This window comes from Drosophila teissieri, unplaced genomic scaffold (genome assembly GCF_016746235.2).
Source record: "Drosophila teissieri strain GT53w unplaced genomic scaffold, Prin_Dtei_1.1 Segkk10_quiver_pilon_scaf, whole genome shotgun sequence".
Lineage (NCBI taxonomy): Eukaryota > Metazoa > Arthropoda > Insecta > Diptera > Drosophilidae > Drosophila > Drosophila teissieri.
The window spans coordinates 421,039-447,532 of record NW_025224980.1 but is presented as its reverse complement, the minus strand read 5'-3'; the positions used below and the strand labels follow the sequence as shown (position 1 = coordinate 447,532).

The following is a 26,494-nucleotide window of genomic DNA, read 5'->3' as shown; positions in this document are numbered from 1 at the left end:
GGAAACGGTTTCTTCTGCATTTTACATACATTTCAACGAATCTACCCATTTACTCTACGAGTAACGGGTATAAAAACGATTGTTTCGTTTCTACACCTTTTTTTTTAATAAAATAAAAAAAGAAATACGTGTGAAATCTGGAAAGGGAAAATAACTGAACATCTAAATAAAGTAAAAAAAAGCTAACAGATCCGTTTTCATTGGTAGCCGACTTTGGCTATAATAATGGAGATAGAAGTGCAGTTTTGCTGTTATAATTAAAATGCAGGCATGAAGAGCCTTTAATATTAATAATATTCGATAGTAATATCGATGTACTCATCGGAATATTCAGTGGCACTGACTATAAGAAGAACATTTAAGAGAAAGTGAAAAGTTAGAGAGTAAGATTAGCGAGAGTGAGAAAAAGGTATATAAGGAACTTCCAATATACAATTAAATAAGTGCTTTGAAAATCGTTCTACTTTTATTATTACAAAATATATTAAAATAAATAATTTCTTTCATTCAATAAGAAAATTTAAGTGATTATAAAAGTGGTCGTGACAGATGCCACTAAAATACTCCCAAGAGCGTAGTATGCAAAATAGTAAACAGTGCATACACATGTGTCAAATACAGACTAAATGGGTTGAACTCTTAAAATACACCGGTAAAGGTAGTTTCTTTGAAAAGTGTTTAAAAGTTATTTATTTTGTAATACTAGAAGTTTACAGCCTAACACAATTGAACAATAAAAAATCAATAAACGGAGTATACATATTGCTCGGTTCGTCTAAAATGAAAAGCACATATTTGACATCATTAATTACCATAATTATTTTCGCTAATGGTATAAATGGAATTTCTACGGAGACAAGAAATAAATTCTTGCTGGAGAAAGCGAATGCCTTTAACTCCTTATCGTCTGAATTATCACAAAATTTAGCAAGGCAAGTTTTTTTTTATAATTATAATTATAATTATCTCACATCATAATTACTTCATATTCAAAAGTCCACATTTCGTACATTTATTTCTAACCTTTTTTAAGAAGAGTGCTATTTATTTGATATGTATATGCTTATATACATATGTATATATTTATTGTTAACGATCCAGATATTTCAGGTTGTAAACTGCTTTAGCCTAGACATGTGAAGCATGTATACATACAGTAACTTAAAAATGTATTTGTAAATCGATTACGTAAGTTGTTTAATATTTTTCAGTTTCTTTAGTAAGTAATAATTTACAATAGAAATTTGGAAAAGGCTACAGAGCAAAACAAAGAAGTACATATATATGTATTCCTAAATATCCAGATATATCTGGTTGTAAACTGCTTATCCCTAAACCTGTTGAGCATGCAATCACTTTTCACTGTTTTTGTAAACCGATTACATAAGTTGTTGAATAGTTTTTTCTTCACTGTCAGTAATGTATAATTTTCAATTAAATTTTGGAAAAAAGTGCAAAGAATAACAAAGACGTATGCATGCAACAGGTACGATATGTAAAGCATATTGGCCTTTAGTTTGCTATATATCTGCAGACACCTTGGTTGAAAGTTTACTGATATTGATTGGGGCAACTAGGACCAGATATTTATATAATACCCTTAAAAGTAATACAGTAATACACCCAAAGTAAAAACAAGAATGCGTTTTCATGTTAGATGCCCTTAAATAAGGTTATAAAGTGTATCTTGTACGGTGTACATACTATACCATATACAGTTTTTATGTATGTATATTGATTCTTCTGCGAATTAGTATTACCGTTTCTGCCCAACTTATTCTTTTTTTTTTGTATGTACATACAGTATATTCTTGATCAAACTGACTAGGCGAGCCGGTCTGGCTCGTGTGTCTGTTCGTCTGCGAAAAAGTATAGGCTACGTCCACTACTCTAACGTCCACAGACCGCCCAAAACTGTCTGGCCCACATTTACTAAAAAGGTTCTGATAACTCTTATTAATCTTATTAAACTATTTTCCTTACAAATTATATTTGCTATGACATCAAATAGTTTTTTTCCTATGACTCCCTCAACTGAGTAACGGGTATCCGACAGTAGAGGAAATGGGCTATTACTTCTCTTTTGTCTCTATAAAATACGAAAAACTTTGTTATTTCACATATATGTAAGTATTTAAGCAATCCAACTAGCCCTGAAATTTAACTTCATCATCCCAGTGATGCATACGAAGCCATTCAAAAATATCTGGATTTTGTCGGTCCTAGGCGATTGCCGATTTAAGATAAGGACTTTTTTTTATACGCACGTTTATGTTTATAGCGCTTATTCGGAGAGTAAAAGGGACAGACTGAATAATATGTCGGTTGACTCAGATAGTGATTCTGATAAAGAATGTACATATGTATATATTAGAGGATAGAAAATGCTTATAAGTAAGCACCTCTTTCTTGCCTTTCAACAAAGTCGTCCGATTAACACTCGATATTTTATTATGTTTAAAAGCTGGTGTTTACCGAACATTAATCAAAATTTGGATCAAAAACGTATTGTTTATACCCGTTACTCGTAGAGTAAAAGGGTATACTATATTCGTTGAAAAGTACAGCTGCAGTCAAAATAATAGTGGTGCCAACAGAGGTTTTGTAAACAATCCAAAAAATTGACTTTAGATAATTCATAAGACTTTTTAGAAAGAAATGATAGTAGTGAAATTTTTTAAACAGCATCACAGTCAAATAAAACATTTTAAGTTTAAACGATTAGGTTCAATAGCCGAGTCGATCTGGCCATGTCCGTCCGTCTGTCTGTCCGTATGAAGGAACTATAAAAGCTAGAACGTTGAGATTAAGCATGCAGATGCCAGAGACATAGACGCTGCGCAAGTTTTTTGACCCATGTTGCCACGCCCACAAACCGCCCAAAACTGATATTTTGATATTTTTTTATTAGTCTGGTAAATTTTTATCGACTTGCAATCTTTTTTTTTGCCTCGTCCATTCTAACGCCCACAAACCGCCCAAAACTGCCACGCCCACACTTTTAAAAAATGTTTTGATATTTTTTCACATTTTTGTTAACGTACATCGTGTACAGCGTCATCAGGGTAATAGAAAATATCTAAAAGTTTTGGGCATTTTTAATTATACCCGTTACTCGTAGAGTAAAAGGGTATACTAGATTCGTTGAAAAGTATGTAACAGGCAGAAGGAAGCGTTTCCGACCATATAAAGTATATATATTCTTGATCAGGATCAGTAGCCGAGTCGATCTGGCCATGTCCGTCTGTCCGTCCGTCTGTCCGTATGAACGTCGAGATCTCAGGAACTACGAAAACTAGAAAGTTGAGATTAAACATACGGAGTCCAGGGACATAGACGCAGCGCAAGTTTGTCGATTCATATTGCCACGCCCACTCTAACGCCCACAAACCGCCCAAAACTGCCACGTCCACACTTTTGAAAATTGATTTGATATTTTTTCATTTTTGTATTAGTGTTGTAAATTTCTAACGATTTGCCAAAAAACTTTTTGCCACGCCCACTGTAACGCCCACAAACCGCCCAAAGCTGCCACGCCCACACTTTTGAAAAATGTTTTGATATTTTTTCATTATTGTATTAGTCTTGTAATATTCTATCGATTTGCCAAAAAACTTTTTGCCACGCCCACTCTAACGCCCTCAAACCGACAAAAACTGTCAGTTTTGAAGATTCTCCTTCACACTTCCACTAGCTGAGTAACGTGTATCAGATAGTCGGGGAACTCGACTATAGCGTTCTCTCTTGTTTTAATTTTGTTTCCACCATTACTTTCGTATGATAAACCTGTGAAAAACCTGTCACGAAAATGGAGTTGAATATTCTTGCCTTGTTACGCGCTTATCGTATGGATTTTAACGTTGCAGCCTTCGCCTTGTAGAGTTATTCTAGTCGTTGGTCGTATCGACTTTGTCATCTTGACCCTCGAGGTCTTGGTTGCACTTCTCGCTCACTAGCGGTGACAGTTTTTACACATCTCAATCTATTTGACTTTTCTCAATGACGAAATTTCTTTGACTTGTCCTCGCGTACCCCTTCGGACCCTGTTTCGGTTGTCTGGTCTCACGCTTCCATACTAGTAACGCTTCCCCTAGCTGAGTAACGGGTATCAGATAGTCAGGGAACTCGACTATAGCGTTCTCTTTAGTTTTATACTAACATATTAAGTCAAATTAAAAATAATACATTCTTGTTAAAAAAAAAATTTATAAATTCGAAATTCGATAATTTGATTCTATTTTAGTAAAAGGTTGATGAAAAATGCTCCTGAAAAGCTAGAAAAAATTATACAAAAGAGCTGAAAACTTATCTTTCTTCAGCAATGAGTGGGGATTTTATAATTAAAATTTGCGGGTATTAACTTTGACGATTTTGTGCAGTTTTAGTTTTGTTTTGTTTTGTGATGGTTTTGTCTTAGCGATGCCAATGTTAAAATCATCATATTTTTATACAAATTGAGCGTGCCAGATGAAAAATAATAGTGAATAATATGTGGTGATACACATGATGAAAAGTAGTGTATGGAACTGCAGGGTGGTTACAAAGCACTGGTTTAGGAAAGGAGCTGGTGAATTTTAAATAAAGTTACCATAATTGCAACAACGATATGTAAAGCAAGTCAAGTTGTTCCATTGTAGGAGAAGGACACTCAATATAGATAGACCTGGTATTTTACAAACCAGGTATTTTGCCATCTTCCAGACCAACAAATTGATTACATTCTGTCAGCTTGTGCTCAATAGCGAAACTATTAAAAGTAAATCAAGATATTTTAGATTACCGCGGAACCGAATGTTCGAACAAGAGATATAAAGAAACTATTGTAAACCAGCATAAAAAGCGTATGTTATAGTATTCCCTTCGGAAACTCGTGAACTAAAAGAACTCGAGATCACCTTAATGTTATGCATGCAGATTCCTTTGTAACGCCTTATATTTTGATATTACTACTTGTCTTGCTAAATTAAATTAATAGAATTTTGACTCTATGACCCACAAATTACAAATTCCATATACCAAAAGGTAATGGCTTCTTTTTGCCAGTAAATGCAGTTGAAAAGTAGTATAAGCTCATAAAGTGTAAGAATTAATTAATTTTAATTTTTAATAATTTTAAGATTTACCATGGTCAATGATTCTAAGCTATAAATGTACACGCTAGGTGGCGCTCCTGAACTTTTTTTTTGTAATACTATAAAAGTTAACATTAAAAAGCGTGTTTTGTTTATTATATTATTTATATATATTTATTTATATACTTCTTAGCCAATGAGCTTTTTTATTAGCTTTTTAATAATTAAAAACACTTATTGTTCTAATAATATTCTTGGTTTATTGTAGTTTATTTGACAGCGAAAGGGTCAAACCAGCGCAAAAAGTTTGTATGCAGGCGTATTATAAAGACGACTGATATCAAAAATGAGAGAGTTTGTCTCTCCAAACGCTCTGTACAAAGATGAGCGTAAATATAAGGACGTATACAAACGTTTGCTTAGAAAAATAAGCAAATAAATTGCTCATTAGAGGAAAACAATGATTGATTTACGTTTATCTTAACTATTACAATTGGTCTTGTTTAATGCTGCCAGCTGCGTCGCCAGACATGCTTAAGTCAGACTTTCAACAAAGTCCTTTGGGGGCAGCAGACACTGCTTGTTCACTGCACGTCTTGTCTCTCCTGACGAGGTTTTCAGTACGGCAACTAGAAGAACTCTAGCTAGGGGTCAGCTCATTGGGGGTAGATTCTCGTCCTTGACAAGAACAATGTCGTTCACCGACAGACCAGGCCTTGTAGATCGCCACTTACTCGCCAGATACTCTTCCTTCCTCATAGACCAGAAGATTTTCTGCAATTAGCATACGCGCTGTCATGCATCCAATCGGCTGTAGTTGAGACCTGTCACGTCAGGCTCATCGAAAAAATCAGGAGCACCGCCGTTTCAGAAATGTGGTGAAGTAGTAACATCCAGATCAGCGGGGCTCTCTGAAAGTGAGACTAAAGGTGTAGAATTATTCACGGCTGAGTCCTCAGTTCACGCCAGGACTGAAAGATCCACAGCACGATAAAAATAGTGCTTGGCCGTTCTCACCGCCGCTTCCCAAAGCCCATCAAAATGGGGCGAACGTAGAGGGATGAAATTCCAGTCGATAGTTTTAGATAGCCAAAAATCGAGCACCGACTTCTGGTGATCACTGCTCAGAAACAGGCGCTTTAGCAAATAAATACGCAGACGTAGCACTTTATCGGGGCTTGCTGCTAGCATTCGACTTGTAACCATACATGTAACATGTAACCATTATTTGACCATAAAAGCATGATGCCGACATAAGCGAATACACGTTGAAGCGAAGTAAAGGAGTTTAGAATCAAATTGATATGTTCACATACGGAGATTTTCCAGCTATAGACTTTGACGAAGCCCAGGCAGCGGCTTCTCAGTGAGACCAGCAGATGGCCAATCTGTCTCTGACCCGATTAGAAAGGACGGGTGTGTCAAGACTGGGAACTCGCAGAGCTGAGAGGGAAGAACACCTCTGGAGAGAATCTCTGATGGATTTATGGCCGTCGGAACATAGCTCCAAACCAGGGAAACCCGTTACTCGTAGAGTAAAAGGGTATAGTAGATTCGTTGAAAAGTATGTAACAGGCAGAAGGAAGCATTTCCGACCATATAAAGTATATATATTCTTGATCAGGATCAATAGCCGAGTCGATCTGGCCATGTCCGTCTGTCCGTCCGTATGAACGTCGAGATCTCAGGAACTATTGAAGCTAGAAAGTTAAGATTCAGCATGCAGACTCCAGAGACATAGACGCAGCGCAAGTTTGTCGATTCATGTTGCCACGCCCACAAACCGCCTAAAACTGCCACGCCCACAAACCGCCTAAAACTGCCACGCCCACACTTTTGAAAAATATTTGGATATTTTTTCATTTTTGTGTTAGTCTCCTTAATTTCCATCGGTTTGCCAAAAAACTTTTGCCACGCCCACACTTTTGAAAAATGTTTTGATATTTTTTCATTTTTATATTAGTCTTGTAAAATTCTATCGATTTGCCAAACAACTTTTTGCCAGGCCCACTTTAACTCCCACAAACCGCAAAAACTGTAAGTGTTGAAGACTCTCCTGCGCACTTTCACCATCTGAGTAACGGGTATCAGATAGTCGGGAAACTCGACTATAGCCTTTTCTCTTGTTTAAGTTAAAATTGGCAAAACGGAATGTAATAAGATGCGATTGCGAGCCGGAATCAAGCAATGCCCGACCGAGAATGAACGATCAATTACGGCTGTTAACTAAAACTGACGCAGTGGCTAAAAGGGCAATATCACTACCGAAATCCTGGGCAATGAGTGCAGTGGCATTGGTGCTAAGACTTAAAGCTGAAGCAACGAATGCATCAGGTGGCACTTGCTCGGAAGAAGAGATTGCATTTTCAAAATGCAGCAAAGTGTGATGCTTAGACACAGAGCAAGCCTTTTCACCCACCCTTAAGACTATCAGATGGCGTTAACTCCCGGAACCGGGAACAATAATAAATTGCATGACCTACATCACGGCTGACCAAGCAACCAATAGTAGTTTGGGCAATAGCTATAAATGAGAATCTGTTATCGTGTCTATTTTTTCCCCACCTGGCCGCCTGGCGTGTAGGTTGCCATAATGTTCTAATGTTCTGCAGTGCTGCTCCAAAAAATTTTCCATCGATTCCCACGACGAAATCTAATTAATGAATGCGAATGAAGGCGAGCCCAAGCCTTTGAGAGCGCGAATATGAGCATTAAATAGTTCCGATAGTTCCAGTAGTTTAGAAACTGATCCATTACGTGATGCTTTCAAACCTATCTCCGTAATGTGTGTCCAAACGGAGATTATAAAATCGTTTTTGCAATAAATCTAACGCATTATCATAGTTGTCGTTCGAGATTTTCAAAGATCGGAGATCGCAGAATCATTCAAACAACACTTAAGGGGCTGCAATGGTAAATGGTAAGGTCCGGATGGCTGTCTATAATACTTATAAAGATCGAGTAAAAGTCTGTCCAGTTCGCATAACCTCCGCTGAATTTTGGATGCGGCAATGCAGGCGACCTATGTCGCGGCTGATGCTGTGGATAACTGCAGTTATTCGGCGTGATACCCTCGGCAAACGTAGAATGCGTAGCAAAATTGGCATTACTTTTGCATATTTCCTCTCGTATGATAGCCTTGAATTGGGGGGTCACCAAATGTTTAGCCAATGAGCTTTTTCAAAAGCCTTTGAATGAACAACTTTTATTGTTTAAATAGTATTCTTAGTTTATTATAAATTATTTGACAGCGAAAGGGTTAGATCAGCGCCAAAATGTTTATATTCAGGCGGAGTATGTAGCCGACTAAGATTAAAACTGAGAGAGTTTGTCTCTTCAAACGCTCTGTACGCTCTTAACTTTTAAAATTGGTCTTGTTTAATGCTGCCGGCTGCGTGGGCCGACATATACATTTATAACAACCCACAGCACAGGTTTTTAGCTTAAGAAGCTGTAGGCGAAGAAAACCTAAAATATAGCAGGGTTCCAAGAGTATAATCAATTTATAAAAATGTATTTATTTAGTAACTTATTTATTTAAAATAATTTATTTTTTATTACAAAGTAATCAAAAAAATATTATAGTAAACCGTTATAAAACAAAAAATAATTCATAAAGGTGGTGATTAGCCAATGAGCTTTTGAATTAACAACACTTATTGTTCAAATAGTATTCTTAGTTTATTATAATTTATTTGACAGCGAAAGGGTCAAAACAGCGAAAAACGTTTGTATGCAGGCGGAGCATGTAGACTGAGATCCAAAATGAGAGAGTTCGTCTGTCCGAACGCTCTGTACAGAGATGAGCGTAAAGATAAGGACGCATACAAACGTTTGCTTAGATAAATAAGCAAATAAATGAGACGAAGACAAGCTTTCCCGTCGTCGATGAGCTTAAATGTTTTTGAAATTCGAATATTAGCCGTGTCCGGATTTTCACAACAAATTTCGTTGTAATTGCTGTCAGAATGGGCCTAACAATGTTTTGTTTTTAAAATCTTTAGTCTTTCAAATTAATTTTAGATGATGAAAATCTGTTCAATATTTATACCCTTTACTTGTAGAGTAAAAGGGTATACTAGATTCGTTGAAAAATATGTAACTATAAAAGCTATACAAATGTTACTTAAGCATTGCAGATTTCAGGGACATAGACGCAGTGGTAGTTTATAGACCCATGGTGCTAACTAGTTTATATTACCAATACAAGGTTTTAACCAGAAGTACTTTTAATAAGTAATATGCACAACAAATAGACTGGGTAATTAAAGTGAAATTCCTGATACCGAATATAAACTGTGAAAATAATGATCATCATGATTTATTAAAAATATAAAATATTACTATAGATAAATAATTAAGACAATAACAACACAAATCTTACAAAAATTAAAAATGTTAACGTAAACTATATCGATTTCTTTCAGTAAAATGCCATTTGAAAAACAATAGTATCAACCCCGTTTGCATTTAAAAACGTTCAATTTTAAAAAATTAAAAAAACCATCAATACTATGTCACCATAAATTACACATAAATATATTTCGAGTTTTAATGGCTTAGTCCTGGCCATATTTATTTTTTTTTGCTGTTTATAACGTTATTCGTTTGACATTATTTATTTGTAGCAATAAACGCATTAACAACTCAAAATATCAATTTTTTCAGTACACGGACGCGGCGAACCATTGCGAATTCTTTTCGTATAGTTGGAATTCGTTTGGAAGACGAAACAGTAGAAACAGAAAACGGAATACCAACTGTGTTAGTAGACAAGGAACAACATTTTCGAGTGTTTGGTAGCGGATTAGAAGAAAATACAGCTATAACGTTTACAACTGAAAAAAACGACTATGGCGGTCCATGTCTAAAGCCAGCTACTGATCTGTTCACACCGATAGAAGTATCCAGCGATGGATTTTCAGCACTATACTCCGTAAAATTTCCATCATTTATAAATGAATTTTTTATTTGTGCCAAAACAGCTGAAAAAACAACAAATGTAAGTTTTTAAGTTTAACTTTCTATAAGGTGGTGTTGAACCAAATAAGGCAAATAAGCAAACAAATAAAATCAGTTCGTTTGTTTAAGTCCGTAAATTGCCTTATTAGACCCGTTACTCGTAAAGTAAAAGGGTATACTAGATTCGTTGAAAAGTATGTAACAGGCAGAAGGAAGCGTTTCCGACCATATAAAGTATATATATTCTTGATCAGGATCAATAGCCGAGTCGATCTGGTCATGTCCGTCTGTCCGTCCGTATGAACGTCGAGATCTCAGGAACTATAAAAGCTAGAAAGTTGACATTCATCATGCAAACTCCAGAGACATAAAAGCAGCGCAAGTTTGTCGATTCATGTTACCACGCACACAAACCGCCCAAAACTGCCACGCCCACACTTTTGAAAAATGTTTTGATATTTTTTCATTTTTGTATTAGTCTTGTAAATTTCTATCGATTTGCCAAAAACCTTTTTGTCACGCCCAATCTAACCGCCAAAAACTGTCAGTGCTAAAGACTCTCCCTCGCACTTCAAATAGCTGAGTAACGGGTATGAGATAGTCGGGGAACTCGACTATAGCGTTCTCTCTTGTTTAATTTACACACATTGTCACCCTTGCAACGTGCCATTTAAGAAAACTGTTTTTACATCCATTTGATGGACTTTATATTGTACATAATCATTATCATATCATAATATATCTCGAAAGCTGGATATTCTAGCTACAGGACCAAAAGTCTCTTCATAGTCGAAGTGGTATTTCTAAGTAAATCCTCTGTGATTGTCTAGGTATAATTTAGTTCATGAGCACTTAACTCTGCTTGTACGGCTTTTTCCTAGAAGAATTAGTCATTTTAATACTGAATTTTATCGTATGAATTTGGAACATCGTCAAAGATAGTGTGAGCATTTAAAACAAATGTATTAAATTAAACTATTTTCATCCTCATTATATAATATCTGAAGCTTTCTTTTTAATCTCTCAAATTTTTAAATTTCTTAATCTTTTCAAATTTAACTGCACTAGAATTAACCACATTGGATTCATCGACAACCACATCTTCTGCAACGAGAAATTTTTCATTAACAGCATCCCAGAGTTTAAAACCATTTGCTTCGTATCCGACTAAAATAAAATAATAAAATCTGAATAAAATATCTTTCCCTTTTTGATTTTATTTTGTACATACACAGTGTCCCCAAACACTCTCAAATGTTTTAAATCATTCTATTAATAATTTCTCTTGGAATTCTCTTAATTAAGTAAGTTACAGTTAACACTGTTTCACCCGAAAAATGTTCAAGATATGCACCACTCACCATGGCACGAGCTTATTCTGTGATGGTTCAAATCATTCTTTCAAAAACATCATTTAACTGTGGTGTGGCACTGTGGCACTGTAAAGTGATAAGTAATACCCTTTTTAACACAAAATTGACCATTCTCATTTGAGAGATATTCTCTCCCATTGTCCATGTACAAATTAACAATTTTAAAATACAAATCAGTGTCACATTTTGCTACAAAGTCTTCAAACATATAAAATACGCATATAAAATATAGCTTGTTTATTGTATTTATTATTATCTTTATTTTATTAATTTAGTATTCTTTTATAGTGGTAGTAATTCTTTTAAATGTCCCTCTTTGTAAGTGCACACTGGGCCAGATTCAATTTTTTTGACATAAAGTATTTAAGCTAGAGAATTTTTGTAGAATTGGTGCATTTAAACAAGAGAGAACGCTATAGTCGAGTTCCCCGACTACCTGATACCCGTTACTCAGATGGTGAAAGTGCGCAGGAGAGTCTTCAACACTGACAGTTTTTGCGGTTTGTGGGCGTTAAAGTGGGCGTGGCAAAAAGTTGTTTGGCAAATCAATAGAAATTTACAAGACTAATACAAAAATGGAAAAATATCAAAACATTTTTCAAAAGTGTGGGCGTGGCAGCTTTTGGCGGTTTGTGGGCGTGGCAGTTTTAGGCGGTTTGTGGGCGTGGCAAAATGAATCGACAAACTTTCGCTGCGTCTATGTCTTTGGAGCCTTTCTAGCTTTTAAAATTCCATGAGATCTCATGGCGCTCAAGGAAGCGTTTCCGACCATATAAATTATATATATTCTTGATCAGGATCAATAGCCGAGTCGATCTGGCCATGTCCGTCCGTATGAACGTCGAGATCTCAGGAACTATAAAAGCTAGAATGTTGAGATTCATCATGCAGACTCCAGAGACATAGAAGCAGCGCCAGTTTGTCGAATTATGATGCCACGCCCACCCTAACGCCCACAAACCGCCTAAAACTCGATTTGCCAAACAACTATTTGCCACGCCCACTTTAACGCCCACAAACCGCCAAAAACTGTCAGTGTTGAAAACTCTTCTGCGCACTTTCACCAGCTGAGTAACGGGTATCAGATAGTCGATGAATTCGACTATAGCGTTCTCTCTTGTTAATAAGTTCTACATTTGGTGCAACTAAAAGATTGATGGCTTCTTCCGGCAAGGCGACTTTTTTTATTTTGAGATGTCCTTTTGTTGATATTTAGGCTTGAAAGTAAAGGATCCGATGAATCAATGGATCGGTGATATATGTACGTCCGTTAAATGGTTAACACGAGCACTTTGTCTCGAATATGATCGTCTATCGCGCTTGTAGAATTTATTACGTTATTCGAATGCGTTCTCTCCAAAGAAACCGATAGGTAAACCGAGGATGCTATTATCTGAGGAACGTTAATCAAAACTTTGTGGACAGTTGCGGACATCGGATACCATTTATAGTTATCCATATACAATAATACAGTTCGTTAACAGAATTGTTTGAATTTGGAAATATTTATACGAAATGAAAGTTTAATATTTCGGCGGTTTTTATAAAATCTTTTGGGCTGGCTCCACAGATAAAACACACCTGTCAAGATTTCCTTACAGTTGTTATATTCAATACCCTTTCGTCAATTAGAGATGGAGGGAAAAAGTGACAACTATTTTTCTGTCGACTGAAAAATTGTAAGTAAAATCTGTGAGGTTTTGAATTTGTGACTCTAAATTCGACTTTTCCGTCAAAATAAGTTCTTTTGTTTCTTTAGCGAATTCAATCTTTAGGGGTCTGCAAAATCGTACTGATGGGGGCTCTTATTTATCCATAACGGTGTCTCTTAATCATCTGTTAATTTTAATGGAATGAGGCTGGTAACGAAAATTTAGTCGCCTTCGAGATGGGATTCGTCTTCTAGAAATCTCTGCTTGTACATGCTCTGCCCGGTTGTATGTAAATCCATAGCTTGCGATCAGTTTGACACCTGTTATGTTCTTATGCCTCTTAAATACCTCCTATTGCATAAGAATAATTCGACTGGCCGTATGATTCAGTAAATTTTGGAGAGATAATTGGGCTCTGGTTTCTGTCACATGAACTCCCGCACTCTGACTTTATTATACGATGGATCAATGTTGCTAAATTGTGTTTTATTCAAAGCTCTCATGTCGTTGTATCGGGTTTTGGTTAGAGAGCTGTCAATCAAAAATGCAAGAGCCTGAATTGTTGTGAGTTGTACTGGCTCTGAGAATATCAATTTCTTTCTAATTTCAGTGGATGCAGTTGAAGTAGAAATGGTTTGCTTTAAATTGAAATTGATGCTGCATGGACAAAAATACTTGTTGTATTTTCTTCAATATTAGCCAGATCCGTTGCCATTTATTTTTGTGCCGTGATTCTTCATCACTGTAAGGGAGTCGTGGTCGTCCCATTTGACAGTCTGAAGCGACTTGGTTGTTGTTTTGGTCCACGACAACCATCATGGTGGATGAAAGCCAACTGGAATGTTTTTTTTAAATGCTTCAAATGTACGGTTACATTTAGCTAGATTTTCATTATATAGAGGTGACAGCTTCTGATTTGCTTAGGAATTTTAGCTTTCTGGTCAATAGTAATATCAATTAATTTAAATTCGCCAACAACCCAGTCAAATAAGGCTTTGTAATTTCGACATCCTCTGATCCACTCATCCACCAGAACCGATCGGCTAATCTCAAACTTGGCTTTAACGGCAAAATATAAAGAGCATAGGCTAATTTAGGCAAAAGGCGTTACTAACATAAATTTAAATACAGTTTTGAGTAAACACATCAGTTATTAGTTTTTGGCACAAGTTGGCACAAATTATTTCTCACTCCACAATAGACGAACACTTTGCTTAGATTTTTCCTAAACTAAGACGTTAGCAAAGACAACAACAATTACAACATGGAACACATAATTCTAAATCAGTAAGTTATATATATATTAAGCATACCTTAACCTTCATGTTCCATTTTATTTGCAAATAATTGGATACGTGGTGTTTTTTTAACAGAAGCACAAAGTTGAGTAAAAGCTTCCCGCCAATTTTGCTAGAACAAACAGCTGATCAAACATATGAATTTGTTATCGGATAAATAATGCAGTATTGCAACTTAAATGTTATTAAATATCGTTTTGGTGTCCTTAATGTATGCTTTTTATAATATATAGTTAATTTCAAAATATAATTTATAAAATTTTTCGACTTTATGCCAAAAAATAGGGAATCTGTCCTAGTGTGCAGGTGACATTAATTCTAGATCCTAAATGTTTCTATGTTAGTACGCGATTTTACATTGTTTTACAGCTGTAGTTTTTATTTTGCACAATCAAATTTAAAAATATTCCTGCTGGTGTCTTTATGATCATTTTTATACCCGTTACTCGTAGAGTAAAAGGGTATACTAGATTCGTTGAAAAGTATGTAACAGGCAGAAGGAAGCGTTTCCGACCATATAGAGTATATATATTCTTGATCAGGATCAATAGCCGAGTCGATCTAGCCATGTCCGTCTGTCCGTCCGTATGAACGTCGAGATCTCAGGAACTATAGAAGCTAGAAAGTTGAGAGAAAGCATACAGACTCCATATAGACGCAGCGCAAGTTGTCGATTCATGTTGCCACGCCCCCTCTTACGCCCACAAACCGCCCAAAACTGCCACGCCCACACTTTTGGAAAATGTTTTGATATTTTTTAATTTTCTTATTAGTATTGTAAATTTTTATCGACTTGCTAAAAAACTTTTTGCCACGCCCACCCTTACGCCCACAAACCGCCCAAAACTGTCACGCCCATACTTTTGAAAAATGTTGTGAAATTTTTTCGCATTTTTGTTCGTCTTATAAATTTAACTCTATATACCAAAAATCTTTTTGCCACGCCCACTCTAACGCCCACAAACCGCCAAAAACGGTCAGTGTTGTAATTTCTCTTCGCACCTTCACCAGCTGAGTAACGGGTATCAGATAGTCGGGGAACCCGACTATAGCGTTCTATCTTTTTTTTGTATTAGTCTTGTAAATTTTTATCGACTTGCTAAAAAACTTATTGTCACGCCCACTCTAACGCCCACAAACCGTCAAAAACTGTCAGTGATGAAGACTCTTTTTCACACTTCCACTATCGATTTGCTAAAAAACTTTTTGTCACGCCCACTCTAACGACCACAAACCGTCAAAAACTGTCGGTGATGAAGACTCTTCTTCACACTTCCACTAGCTGAGTAAGGGGTATCAGATAGTCGGAGAACTCGACTATAGCGTTCTCTCTTGTTAATTTTAGTTTCAACCTATTCTTAACCAATCCCAATGTTAAATTATCCTCTGATAATGGGTGTGATGACGCCATCGTAAGCCGAAGGCAATGTAATAAACAAATGAGACACTTTTTCCATCTCTTCTGTTTTGACACCTGCGGCCAATTGATAGATTTAGAGAAAGCAAGAGTTTGCGAATTCCCAAATTTCCAAGAATTTGACGCGCCGTTGTATCGCTCGTCGCAAAGTTTAGAAATTAATTTTGCATAACGCTCAGCTTTCATCCACCATTGAATGGCTTTTTATTTCGTTGTGTGCACATATACACAGTTCTATAAGTATAGGTAAACGCACGCGGAACTAAACTCAATGCAATTTTACAAGAGGTCGCAATTTCACAATACTTCTAAATTACGAATTTACTCAAGAATGCGAAGAATAGGAAAGACTTGAAAAACTAACGGGACTTTTATTTTTTTTATTTATATATTCCTATCTACCATAAAAAGTGGAATAAGCTGACCCGTACAAAAAGGAATATGCCAAAATACAGTTGTATATCTTAGCTTCGCCTGCACTTCTATTTCAATGAACCACTATATCATACAGCTGCCATTAAAATAATTCAAATAAAAACGTATCTTCTTAATTTTTTATCATAAAGCGTTCCGATTTTGATCAAATCGGTCGACCTTATCGAAGTCTTCACAACCTTGCAGTAAATATATGTATATATATATAATATATATTCTAAAGAAAACTGCTTTATACTAAATAAGAGCACGGTTCCAATTTCCACTTCCGAACTTTAACTTTTACAGACCTGTTCCAAGACTCAGACGGAATCTATTTTCCCGTTGTTATTCCCCTATTCATCTCCGAAAAACCTCACAAAAATGCTTGCTTTTCATGCATACGATATTTTAATGTTAATTTTGGCGTCATAAGATTTTATCATCATCCGAAATTCAATTAATTGTTACGTTAACTTTTTTTTTGTGGAGTCTACCACATAGTGGACGGGCTTGACTGAGGCAGAGCATACGGCCGACTTCAAAGTCAAACCATACCACATACACCTAGGATCATAGTACTTTGTAAACCTTTTCTAGTTTCGATTTAAAAACTTGAATGATTTATTTTTTCGGACGTTCAAGCATCGTATTAATGCTGAATTAGAGATGGATCCCTGACTGGCTTCACAATTTTAAAATTTCGAACAAATATTGATTGGATTGAACTATCCCAAATGTGTTCAAAGCTAAAGTTTTCTAATGCACCCAATACTTTGTTAAATTGATTGCAAAATGTACAAATTAATGACCATTTTAAGAACAACAACTATACACTACTTTACACAATGGTTCTCGAAACAAGGAAATAGTAGGCTTTGCAATAACAACAGAAGGCGAGACACTGAAACAAGCAGTGCTTCCAAGCTACTCCTTAGTATTCTAAGAAAAAGCCATTGCCATCTTGGATGCAAGGAAAATACTATTAAAAAAAAGGGGGAAAAGCTGCATCTGCTCCGACTACACAACATTCTACGTCTCAACGATGCGCTAGTTACTCATTAAATATGCTCCTAAAATAAAAATTCGATGGGTCCCAAGTCACATCGACATCAAGGGCAATGAATACGCAGACACCGCAGAAGCAACAGAAGCAACAACTCGCCCCTTAATAACTATACCAAACTTTAACCACACCGATAAAAATAGATACATAAAGACAAACATTATTAATGTCAAAACCGATTACATTAGAAATTCATCTTCGATAACCCCAAATAACGAAAACATAACTGATTATACCAAACACTGTAAAACCTGTGATATACCCAGAAGAGATCACTAAAAATCATAAGACTACATCTAGGACACACCAGACTGACCCATGAGTACCGATTTTCCCAGCCAATCAACAGCCAATGCCGTTTCTGCAATATTGACACCATATAAACATAGATCCTCCAAAAACATAGATCCAGCAATCCGAATTTAAACCTTACAGATATCTTAAACCACACCCAAAAATCTCCAGCATTTACTTAAATTTCTGAAATAAGCAAACATAATCCATCTCCTGTAAATATTATTTCGTAGTACAAATAGCAAATTTTCGTAATCCCCCAATTGTTAATCACTGTATATATATTCTAAATAATTGTAAATATTGTTGTAAATAAATACTTAAGTAAAAATTTTTGAAGTCCGGCTGAAAGCCCCAGCAGCTATAGCCGATATCTGTTGTAGCATAAGTTTACAACTTACAAATAAATAAACAGGAGAAATGTGAACAATTCCTTGCCGACATAGTAAGATTATAAAAACCAGCAAGGCCTATATTTCAGTTTCTAATTCTTTGATATTTTAAAGTAAGGTTCATTTACTACCGATCAGGTATGTTTAAGAAGCAAGCATTGTTTCCCAGGTGCCGTTAGTTAGTTAGCGAAAACCGTTGCGCTCAACATTTGTATTCCCGAAAACATGTTATGACAAAAGGGTCTCCTCATTTGATATAGGCGTTAAAGTGGGCATCGCAAAAAGTTTTTTGGCCAATCAAAATTTTACAAGACTAATAAAGAAACGAAAATATATCACAACAAATTACAAAAGTGTGGTTGTGGCAGTTGTTGGCGGATTATGGGCGTTAGAGTTCGAATGTCAACGTACTGAAACAAACTTGTGCAGCGTATGCGCCACTAAATTCATCATGTCTAATCCAAATCTTTTTAGCTTTTATAGTTCCTGATATCTCGACGTTCATACAGACGTAGAGACATACAGACAGACGGGCATGGCCAGATCTTTTCGGCTGGTTGTACTAATTAATAACATATACACTGTTACGGTTGGAAACGCTTTCTTCTTCCTGTTACATACCATTCAACAAATCTAGAACATACACTTACGCCTTAAGCTCTCTTTGATAATGTGCACAGCACAAAGATTAAAAGTGTTTTTTTTTTTAGCACAGCAGAGCTGCAACGACGACACCTTTGGAACATCAAGGAAACTCCAATTTTTTAAAAATAAAAACATTAGAACCGTTGTTACCTGTTTGGTTGGCCATAATCATCATCGTAACATGCTTGGGCTTTTCGGCTTTGTTTTCAGGCCTTAACTTGGGTTTAATGTCGATGGACCGCACAGAATTAAAGGTAATAGCGGAATATATAATAAAATCTTTTAATATCTGAAATCTTTAGATTTTGCGGAACACTGGCACGGAAAAAGAAAAAAAATATGCGTCAAAGATAGCACCTGTTCGTGATCAAGGTAATTATCTTTTGTGCAGTATCCTCCTGGGTAATGTGTTGGTTAACTCAACCTTTACCATTCTGCTGGATGGTTTAACTTCTGGACTCTTCGCTGTTATATTTTCCACATTGGCCATCGTACTTTTCGGTGAAATTACTCCACAGGTAAGATTTCTTAAATTTCTGATCACATAAAATAAAAAAAATAATAAAAATGAACAGAACAAAAATAAAAATGAATACAACGATTTTATCATTTCTATTATATATATACTAGAGATTAAGACCTAAGTAACTTACTCACTTACGTATTACGTATAATTATCCTACATTCCTTTATTTAGTTTTAATTATAATTACTTTTTGTATTATTGTATGTATATAGTTAAGGACAAGTGCAAATTATGTAGAATATGTCTAAGGACGACTTATTTTAAAAGGCGTAGTTGTTTGACGCCACAGGATTACTTTGGTGCGACCTAGTCTTATGCGGTTTATAATAGATTGCTGTCTTCTATCATAGTCGGTCAGCGTAATGGGAGAGCAAGTGGCGGCTAGTGACAACAGGTATTGCTATCAATCGGACGTTTTTTGGTGTATTTCCATATTTTTGTAATACTCTTGCTGATTTGATTTCAACCAGAACTTGTTACGTCCGCTATTAGTTCCCTGGTTCTGGGACGGACTTGGCTCTAGGCAGTTGGGGCACGATTCCGGCAAGCTAAGCTCACCGAGGTCCTTTTGAACCTTTCCCGTATTCTGAATGGATCGTATATAGATATAACTGGACGGACACACACTTTTGTATATTTATATTATATTGTATATATTATACATATATATTATATTATATTATATATAATATATTATACATATTATACATATATATTATATTATATTATATATATTATACATATTATACATATATATTATATTATATATATTATATTATATTATATATATTATATTATACATATATATTATATATATTATATTATACATATATATTATATTATATTATATTATATTATACATATATATTATATTATATTATAAATATTATATTATATTATATTATATTATTATATTTATACGAAAAGAATACAAGACAAAATAAGTAATAAGTCGGGACACGACAGAATTACATCCTGGGTTACAAATATATCAATATATAGCATGCGCATTCCCTTAAAATATTAATTTTATTAGATACCGGAATATTTTCTTAAAACGCTATAATGTAGTTCCTCGGTATCAGATAGATAGTGTGAGTGTAAGGGAGAAAATTCGAAATTCTTTTTTCAAATCGATTGAAATTGGTAAGCCAAATATTATAATACAAAAAAAAATCGAATATTTGAATAGTGTAGATGTGTCAGTGTTGAGCGATAGACGATTAGACGTGGCCGAACATTTTTTAAAAGTGTAGGCGAGCTAGATTTGGACGTGTGGGCGTGGCTACGTTCAGAAACTTGCGCTTAACTTCTCTATAATCTGCATGCTCCATATCCTAACTCTTACAGTTTGGAGATATCAACGTTCATTTGGACGGACAGGTGACATGGCCAAATCGACTCGATTAGTGATCCTGATTAAGAATATGTGTACTCCTTGTAGGGTTGGAAACGAATTTACTTATAGCCCTATACAGGAGGATAGCATTGTTTTTGCCTCCGTGTTTTTAATACCTGTGTTTCCAGTGTATCCCTTTTTCCTCATTCAAGCTAAATGACGCATTTCTGGAATTATCTGTGATCAGCTTCTTTTGTTCACTGGATTTTGTTCTGGTGGCTGGTCGATTTTTTAAGCTAATTTCACAAATTTTTTTGTTTTGTTGCAGTTTGTCGCATTCAAGAATTTTGGTGCTTTCGCCTCCTATTGAACCACGTATCCAACCTTATTTTCGGCGTTCCTATATTTTCTCCTTAACTGGGCCCGAAACACAACGCAGTTAAGGATATATATTCTTGATCAGTATCACCAACCGAGTCGAGATAGCCGTCTGTCCATTTCTGCGCATGTAGTTTCGTTGTTTTTGATTATAAAGTGTTCTTCGGTACACACCAGTTTTTTTTTATTTATAATCATAATATTATATATATTTAATATATTATATTTAACGTATTGAAAGCTTCCTATCTTGCTTTTATGTTTCTACTTTAAGTAATGATTTATGTATACTTTGGGGAATTGTATGGCTTTTTCAGGAACTCCATTGCCTATGTGGAAAGAAAGTTAAGATCTGAAATGGCGTAGTATGAGGGAAGGGAGAAACATAAGAAACACAATAATTTTGCTAGAGAGTACAAATCGGCAAAAACGCTGTGTTAAAGCAGTTTGGCGTGTCAGGGATACGTGTAGAATTAGATCCTGCCATGTAAACAAATTAAGGGTTGGGACATGTGTTTATTAGTTAGAGGAAGAGCGGAGTTTTAATTCAATTAACTTGGGAAGTGGTTGTTGCAAGTGATTTAACTATAAGGTTGATATTTTATTAAGATAATGATAGGTGTATAACAATTTCTACAGGCCTTTTAAGTTCTGCTTTTTGTTTGGTTATGTTCCATTTGTGCATATTATTTGTACATTATTATTATTAATTGACAGACCTACTATTAAAAGTGTGTGTTAGTTGTTTAGATGTTTTTGAAACCAGTGAGAGTAATACAGACGCAATTGTGTTTGCGGCGTATGTGAAGTACTTGGTTGTATTTGTTTGTTTAAGAGATGATAAGGTGAAAATCACCGTATGCGGAGAAATTAAACTGTGCCTTCCAGGTTATAATTTGCATGATTGGGCTGTAGCCAAGACAATTGTAATCTCTAATATGCGTAACTGCGCTTAATAGATTAAGCACTACACAAAGAAGTCGATATCGTTTGCACAAAGAGACCGTTTAGACATTAAGAGAGAGCTCTATGTCGCTGTATGAATACAAGTGAGTAGTCGGCAGAGTCCCATTAAACGATCATATGAAATATCTCTGCCCGTCTTCTGCATTAGGACTATAATATATCATGAGAATGAGGCATTTAACAGGTAGAATGAAGCGTGTCCGACCCAATGAAGCATATATACAGATGGGGATCACTACCTGTGTAGATCTGGCTATGTACGTTTGACCATACACCTCCTGTCCGTATGAAAGTCGGGATCTTTGGAAGTTTGATATTGGGCATGCAGATTCTGTTACATTTTTATTTATTTATTTTGTTATTGTTTATAAGCTGTTGGTATTGACCAATATATCCCATTTTAGCCACGACCACTGTAACACTCACAAACCGACAAAAACTTTCACGCCCACTCTAAAGCCTCCCATTCAGTCTAGCGAAACACAAAAATTGGCCGATTACTCGAACTAACTTGAGCTGAGTAACGGCCTATTGATAATCAGGGAACTCGACTGTTTTTCCACTACATTTTGTTTAATTACAGGCAGTGTGTTCAAGACATGGATTGGCAATTGGTGCTAAGACCATTTTAGTAACCAAAACCGTAATGGCTATAACAGCCCCACTATCTTATCCAGTTTCTCGTATTCTTGATAAATTATTGGGCGAAGAAATTGGTAATGTTTACAACCGAGAACGTTTAAAAGAACTTGTTCGTGTGAGTACTAATTATGTTATGTTTGTAAATATTTTTTAATCAGTTATAATATTTTAAATGTAGGTTACAAACGATGTAAATGATCTTGACAAAAATGAAGTAAACATAATATCCGGAGCTCTCGAATTGCGTAAGAAAACGGTTGCTGACGTAATGACGCATATAAATGATGCATTTATGCTGTCATTGGATGCGCTACTTGATTTTGAAACAGTGTCAGAAATTATGAATTCTGGTTATTCTCGTATTCCGGTATACGATGGTGATAGAAAAAACATTGTTACTTTACTTTATATTAAAGATTTGGCATTTGTTGATACTGATGATAACACTCCTTTAAAAACGCTTTGCGAATTCTACCAAAATCCTGTTCATTTCGTATTTGAAGATTATACCTTGGATATTATGTTTAATCAATTTAAAGAAGGAACAATCGGTCACATTGCTTTTGTGCACCGCGTAAATAATGAAGGGGATGGTGATCCTTTTTATGAAACTGTCGGGTTAGTTACTCTGGAAGATGTAATTGAAGAACTGATTCAAGCTGAAATTGTTGACGAAACCGATGTTTTTGTTGACAACCGTACAAAAACCAGAAGAAACAGATACAAAAAAGCAGACTTTTCAGCGTTTGCCGAACGTCGTGAAGTGCAAACTGTTCGGATATCCCCTCAATTAACACTGGCTACTTTCCAGTATCTTAGCACTGGTAATACATTTTTTATCTTTATCATATATTTATATTTTAATGTTTTAACTTAATAACGGAACTTTTAGCTGTCGATGCTTTTAAAAAAGATGTAATTTCTGAACTCATTTTGCGGAGGTTACTTAATCAAGACGTGTTTCACAACATAAAAACAAAGGGAAAAAATAAAGATGATCCCAGCCTTTATATTTTCACACAAGGAAAAGCTGTCGACTTTTTTGTACTTATACTGGAAGGACGTGTAGAAGTCACAATTGGCAAGGAAGCGCTTATGTTTGAAAGTGGGCCTTTTACTTATTTCGGAACACAGGCGTTGGTCCCGAATGTGGTTATCGGTAAGTAAAAACATTGTTAATTAAAAAAAAATTATTAATTAATTATTATTACAAAAATTTTATTAATTTTTTAACGAGAAAAATTTAGTCAAACAAGAAATATTTGGCTAAGGTATTGTTAGGAAGCACTTACGTGCTTTCTAGGGGACTCGCTTTGTAATTCTTATTGTTCTTGTCCTAGGCATAAGTTTACAATGTCTGTCTATGACTTCAGTTTGTCATCCTTTAGTTAAGAAACAACAATAGAGAACGCTTTAGTCGAAAAAAAAAAAAAAAAAAAAAAAAAAAAAAAAAAAAAAAAAAAAAAAAAAAAAAAAAAAAAAAAAAACAATAGAGAACGCTTTAGTCGAGGTCCCGAGTATCAGACATCATTTACTCAGTTAGTGGGAGTGCGAAAGAGAAAGTTGAACAATTTTATATATCAATTACATATCGATAGAAATTCGCCAAAAAAAAACTCTAAAAAAAAACTACGCAAATTTTTCAAAAGTGACAGTCTGTATGCGTTAGAATGGGCGGGAAAAGAGTTTTTTAGCAAATCAATAGAAATTTACAAGACTAATAAAAAAATTAAATGCTTTCATGTCTCTGGAAACTGCATGTATAATTTCAACATCCATATGGACGTGCAGACGGACAGATCGACTCGTTAATTGATCCTGTTTCTTCTACCTGTTATAGCCGATTTCATAGGCCAGATCTGGTAGATCGACCTTCAAATGCCAGGGTGAAGGCTACCCATTCCAAACCACTGAGAATTTATTGCTCAAGTACTTTTGCAAAAAGTCTGAACCAATGCTAAGCCAGAACTGACCTTATCATGCCCAAGGCCCCTGCAGCAAGTCAAGTTCGAACTTAAGATCCTTATGTTTCGAGATCCTTTTTGTGCAGTTTGAGATACCGATACCGTGATGGTCGTCCTCTCTGGAATTTGGTGCACCTGCCCTGCTTGGCCCTAGCCGAAGCTCACCGGCGCCGCTGTATCTTCATCCCCACCGTATACCTGTCATTTGGCTTGTCGGACTTGGCCGAAATAACCGTTACCGACATGTTAGTTTTCGTGGCTACCGTGGTCAACCTCTTCAAGGCTACTTCTTCCCCAAAGCCGCGTTATCTGTCTGCTGTGGCTCGCCCAGCTTCGTCGTCTTAGTCCCAGTTCTTACACGAGCTTACGGCGAAAGCAGTGTTTCCTAGATTCTCCATGGGTTTCATCTCATACTTTCCAACGCCTGATATCTCTCTCTGTAAGCAAAGAAGGGTTCTTCATGGCCAAATCCCTAAGGAAATTTACTGTCAAACGGTATCTTCTGTGCGGCTTGCGATCCTTGAATGCGTCATGCGTGACCCCAGCTAGGATGAGATGGGATTAGATGAGATTATTTATTTTATAAATAATAATTTTTATGTATGTATTATTTTTATAAAATATGATTTCAAAACATATGTTTGATAGAATCGGACTTTGGACTAAAGTCACCATCTGTTTTTTTTTATCTGTAAAATGCACATTATAGTTTTTGAAAATATATTTTTATAATATAAAAATTATATTTATAAAATTATTATAAAATAATAACTGTATACAAATTGTATTTTAAAACAATGCAATAAGTGCACAAGGCAATGTAGTGATTATTATGGTTTCTCTCAAATAGTAAAACTTATAAATATATTACTTTTTAAGTATTGCAAGTGGACTGTTATAACTGATAGAGCATTCTATCTTATAAATGAAAAAACAAGAGAGAACGCTATAGTCGAGTTCCCCGACTATCTGATACCCGTTACTCAGCTATTCGAAGTGCGAAGGAGAGTCTTCAGCACATACAGTTTTTGGCGGTTTTGTGGGCGTTAGAGTGGGCGTGGCAAAAACTTTTTTAGCAAATCGATAGAAATTTACAAGACTAATATAAAAATGAAAAAATATCAAAACATTTTTCAAAAGTGTGGGCGTGGCAGCTTTGGGCGGTTTGTGGGAGTTAGAGAGGGCGTGGCAAAAAGTTTTTTTGCAAATCGTTAGAAATTTACCAGACTAATACAAAAATGAAAAAATATCGAAACATTTTTCAAAAGTGTGGACGTGGCAGTTTTGGGCGGTTTGTGGGCGTTAGAGTGGGCGTGGCAACATGAATCGAGAAACTTGCGCTGCGTCTATGTCCCTGGAGTCTGTATGCTTAATCTCAACTTTCTAGCTTTTGTAGTTCCTGAGATCTCGACGTTCATACGGACAGACGGACGGACATGGCCAGATCGACTCGGCTACTGATCCTGATCAAGAATATATATACTTTATATGGTCGGAAACGCTTCCTTCTGCCTGTTACATACTTTTCAACGAATCTAGTATACCCTTTTACTCTACGAGTAACGGGTATAATAAAATTTAAGTAACCGACCTTACAATACTAGACAAAATACTGTGACGCAAAAAAAAATTGTTTATTTAAATATAGCGATCTCATATGACCTAAAATTAGCTTAGGATTATTTTCCAATGCTTAGTTGTAGGATTATTTTTAATAATAAGCATTGTCTTTTTTTTAGTAGTTCGAAAAACAGGAACTCGTTTAAAATACATTTAAATACTCATAGACTTAGCCAGTGCCAGGGAACCTTACAAGAATGTTTTTGTAAATTGAAGGGGGACTTGTAGTAGGAATCCCACTTGGCCAGGAGCACCCGTTTGGGTCGTGCCGCCGCCGAGCCCAGTACATGGGCGCGGACGTGGTCGGGGCACGAGGGAGGGTTATGCAAGTTAACAACAAAAATGTTTAAATCCAGAACAATGAACCCCAATAAGCAAGCTTCAATCTGCAAGCTCTTCGTCTGCATAATTTCCTGCACACGCCGAGCTGCCAAGCAGAATTCGATAATTTCCTGCACACGCCGAGCTGCCAAG

General features: G+C 35.7%; 1 protein-coding gene across 3 annotated transcripts in view; it reads left to right on the top strand.

Annotated features, from left to right (window-relative positions):
* The first annotated feature begins 434 nt into the window (after nucleotides 1-434).
* LOC122625461 (unextended protein) overlaps nucleotides 435-26,494 on the top strand; it is a 47,005-nt gene continuing 20,945 nt past the window's right edge. The window contains exons 1-8 of one of the 3 annotated variants that reach the window (XM_043805546.1): nucleotides 435-652; nucleotides 707-932; nucleotides 9,741-10,074; nucleotides 18,651-18,839; nucleotides 18,888-19,103; nucleotides 22,378-22,551; nucleotides 22,615-23,260; nucleotides 23,329-23,595. In XM_043805546.1, the coding sequence (XP_043661481.1) occupies nucleotides 550-652; nucleotides 707-932; nucleotides 9,741-10,074; nucleotides 18,651-18,839; nucleotides 18,888-19,103; nucleotides 22,378-22,551; nucleotides 22,615-23,260; nucleotides 23,329-23,595 (2,155 nt within the window). In that variant the 5' untranslated portion in view covers nucleotides 435-549. Of the gene's footprint in view, nucleotides 933-9,740; nucleotides 10,075-18,650; nucleotides 18,840-18,887; nucleotides 19,104-22,377; nucleotides 22,552-22,614; nucleotides 23,261-23,328; nucleotides 23,596-26,494 lie in introns of all 3 variants that reach the window. The other 2 variants (XM_043805547.1, XM_043805545.1) reach the window with 2 other exon arrangements.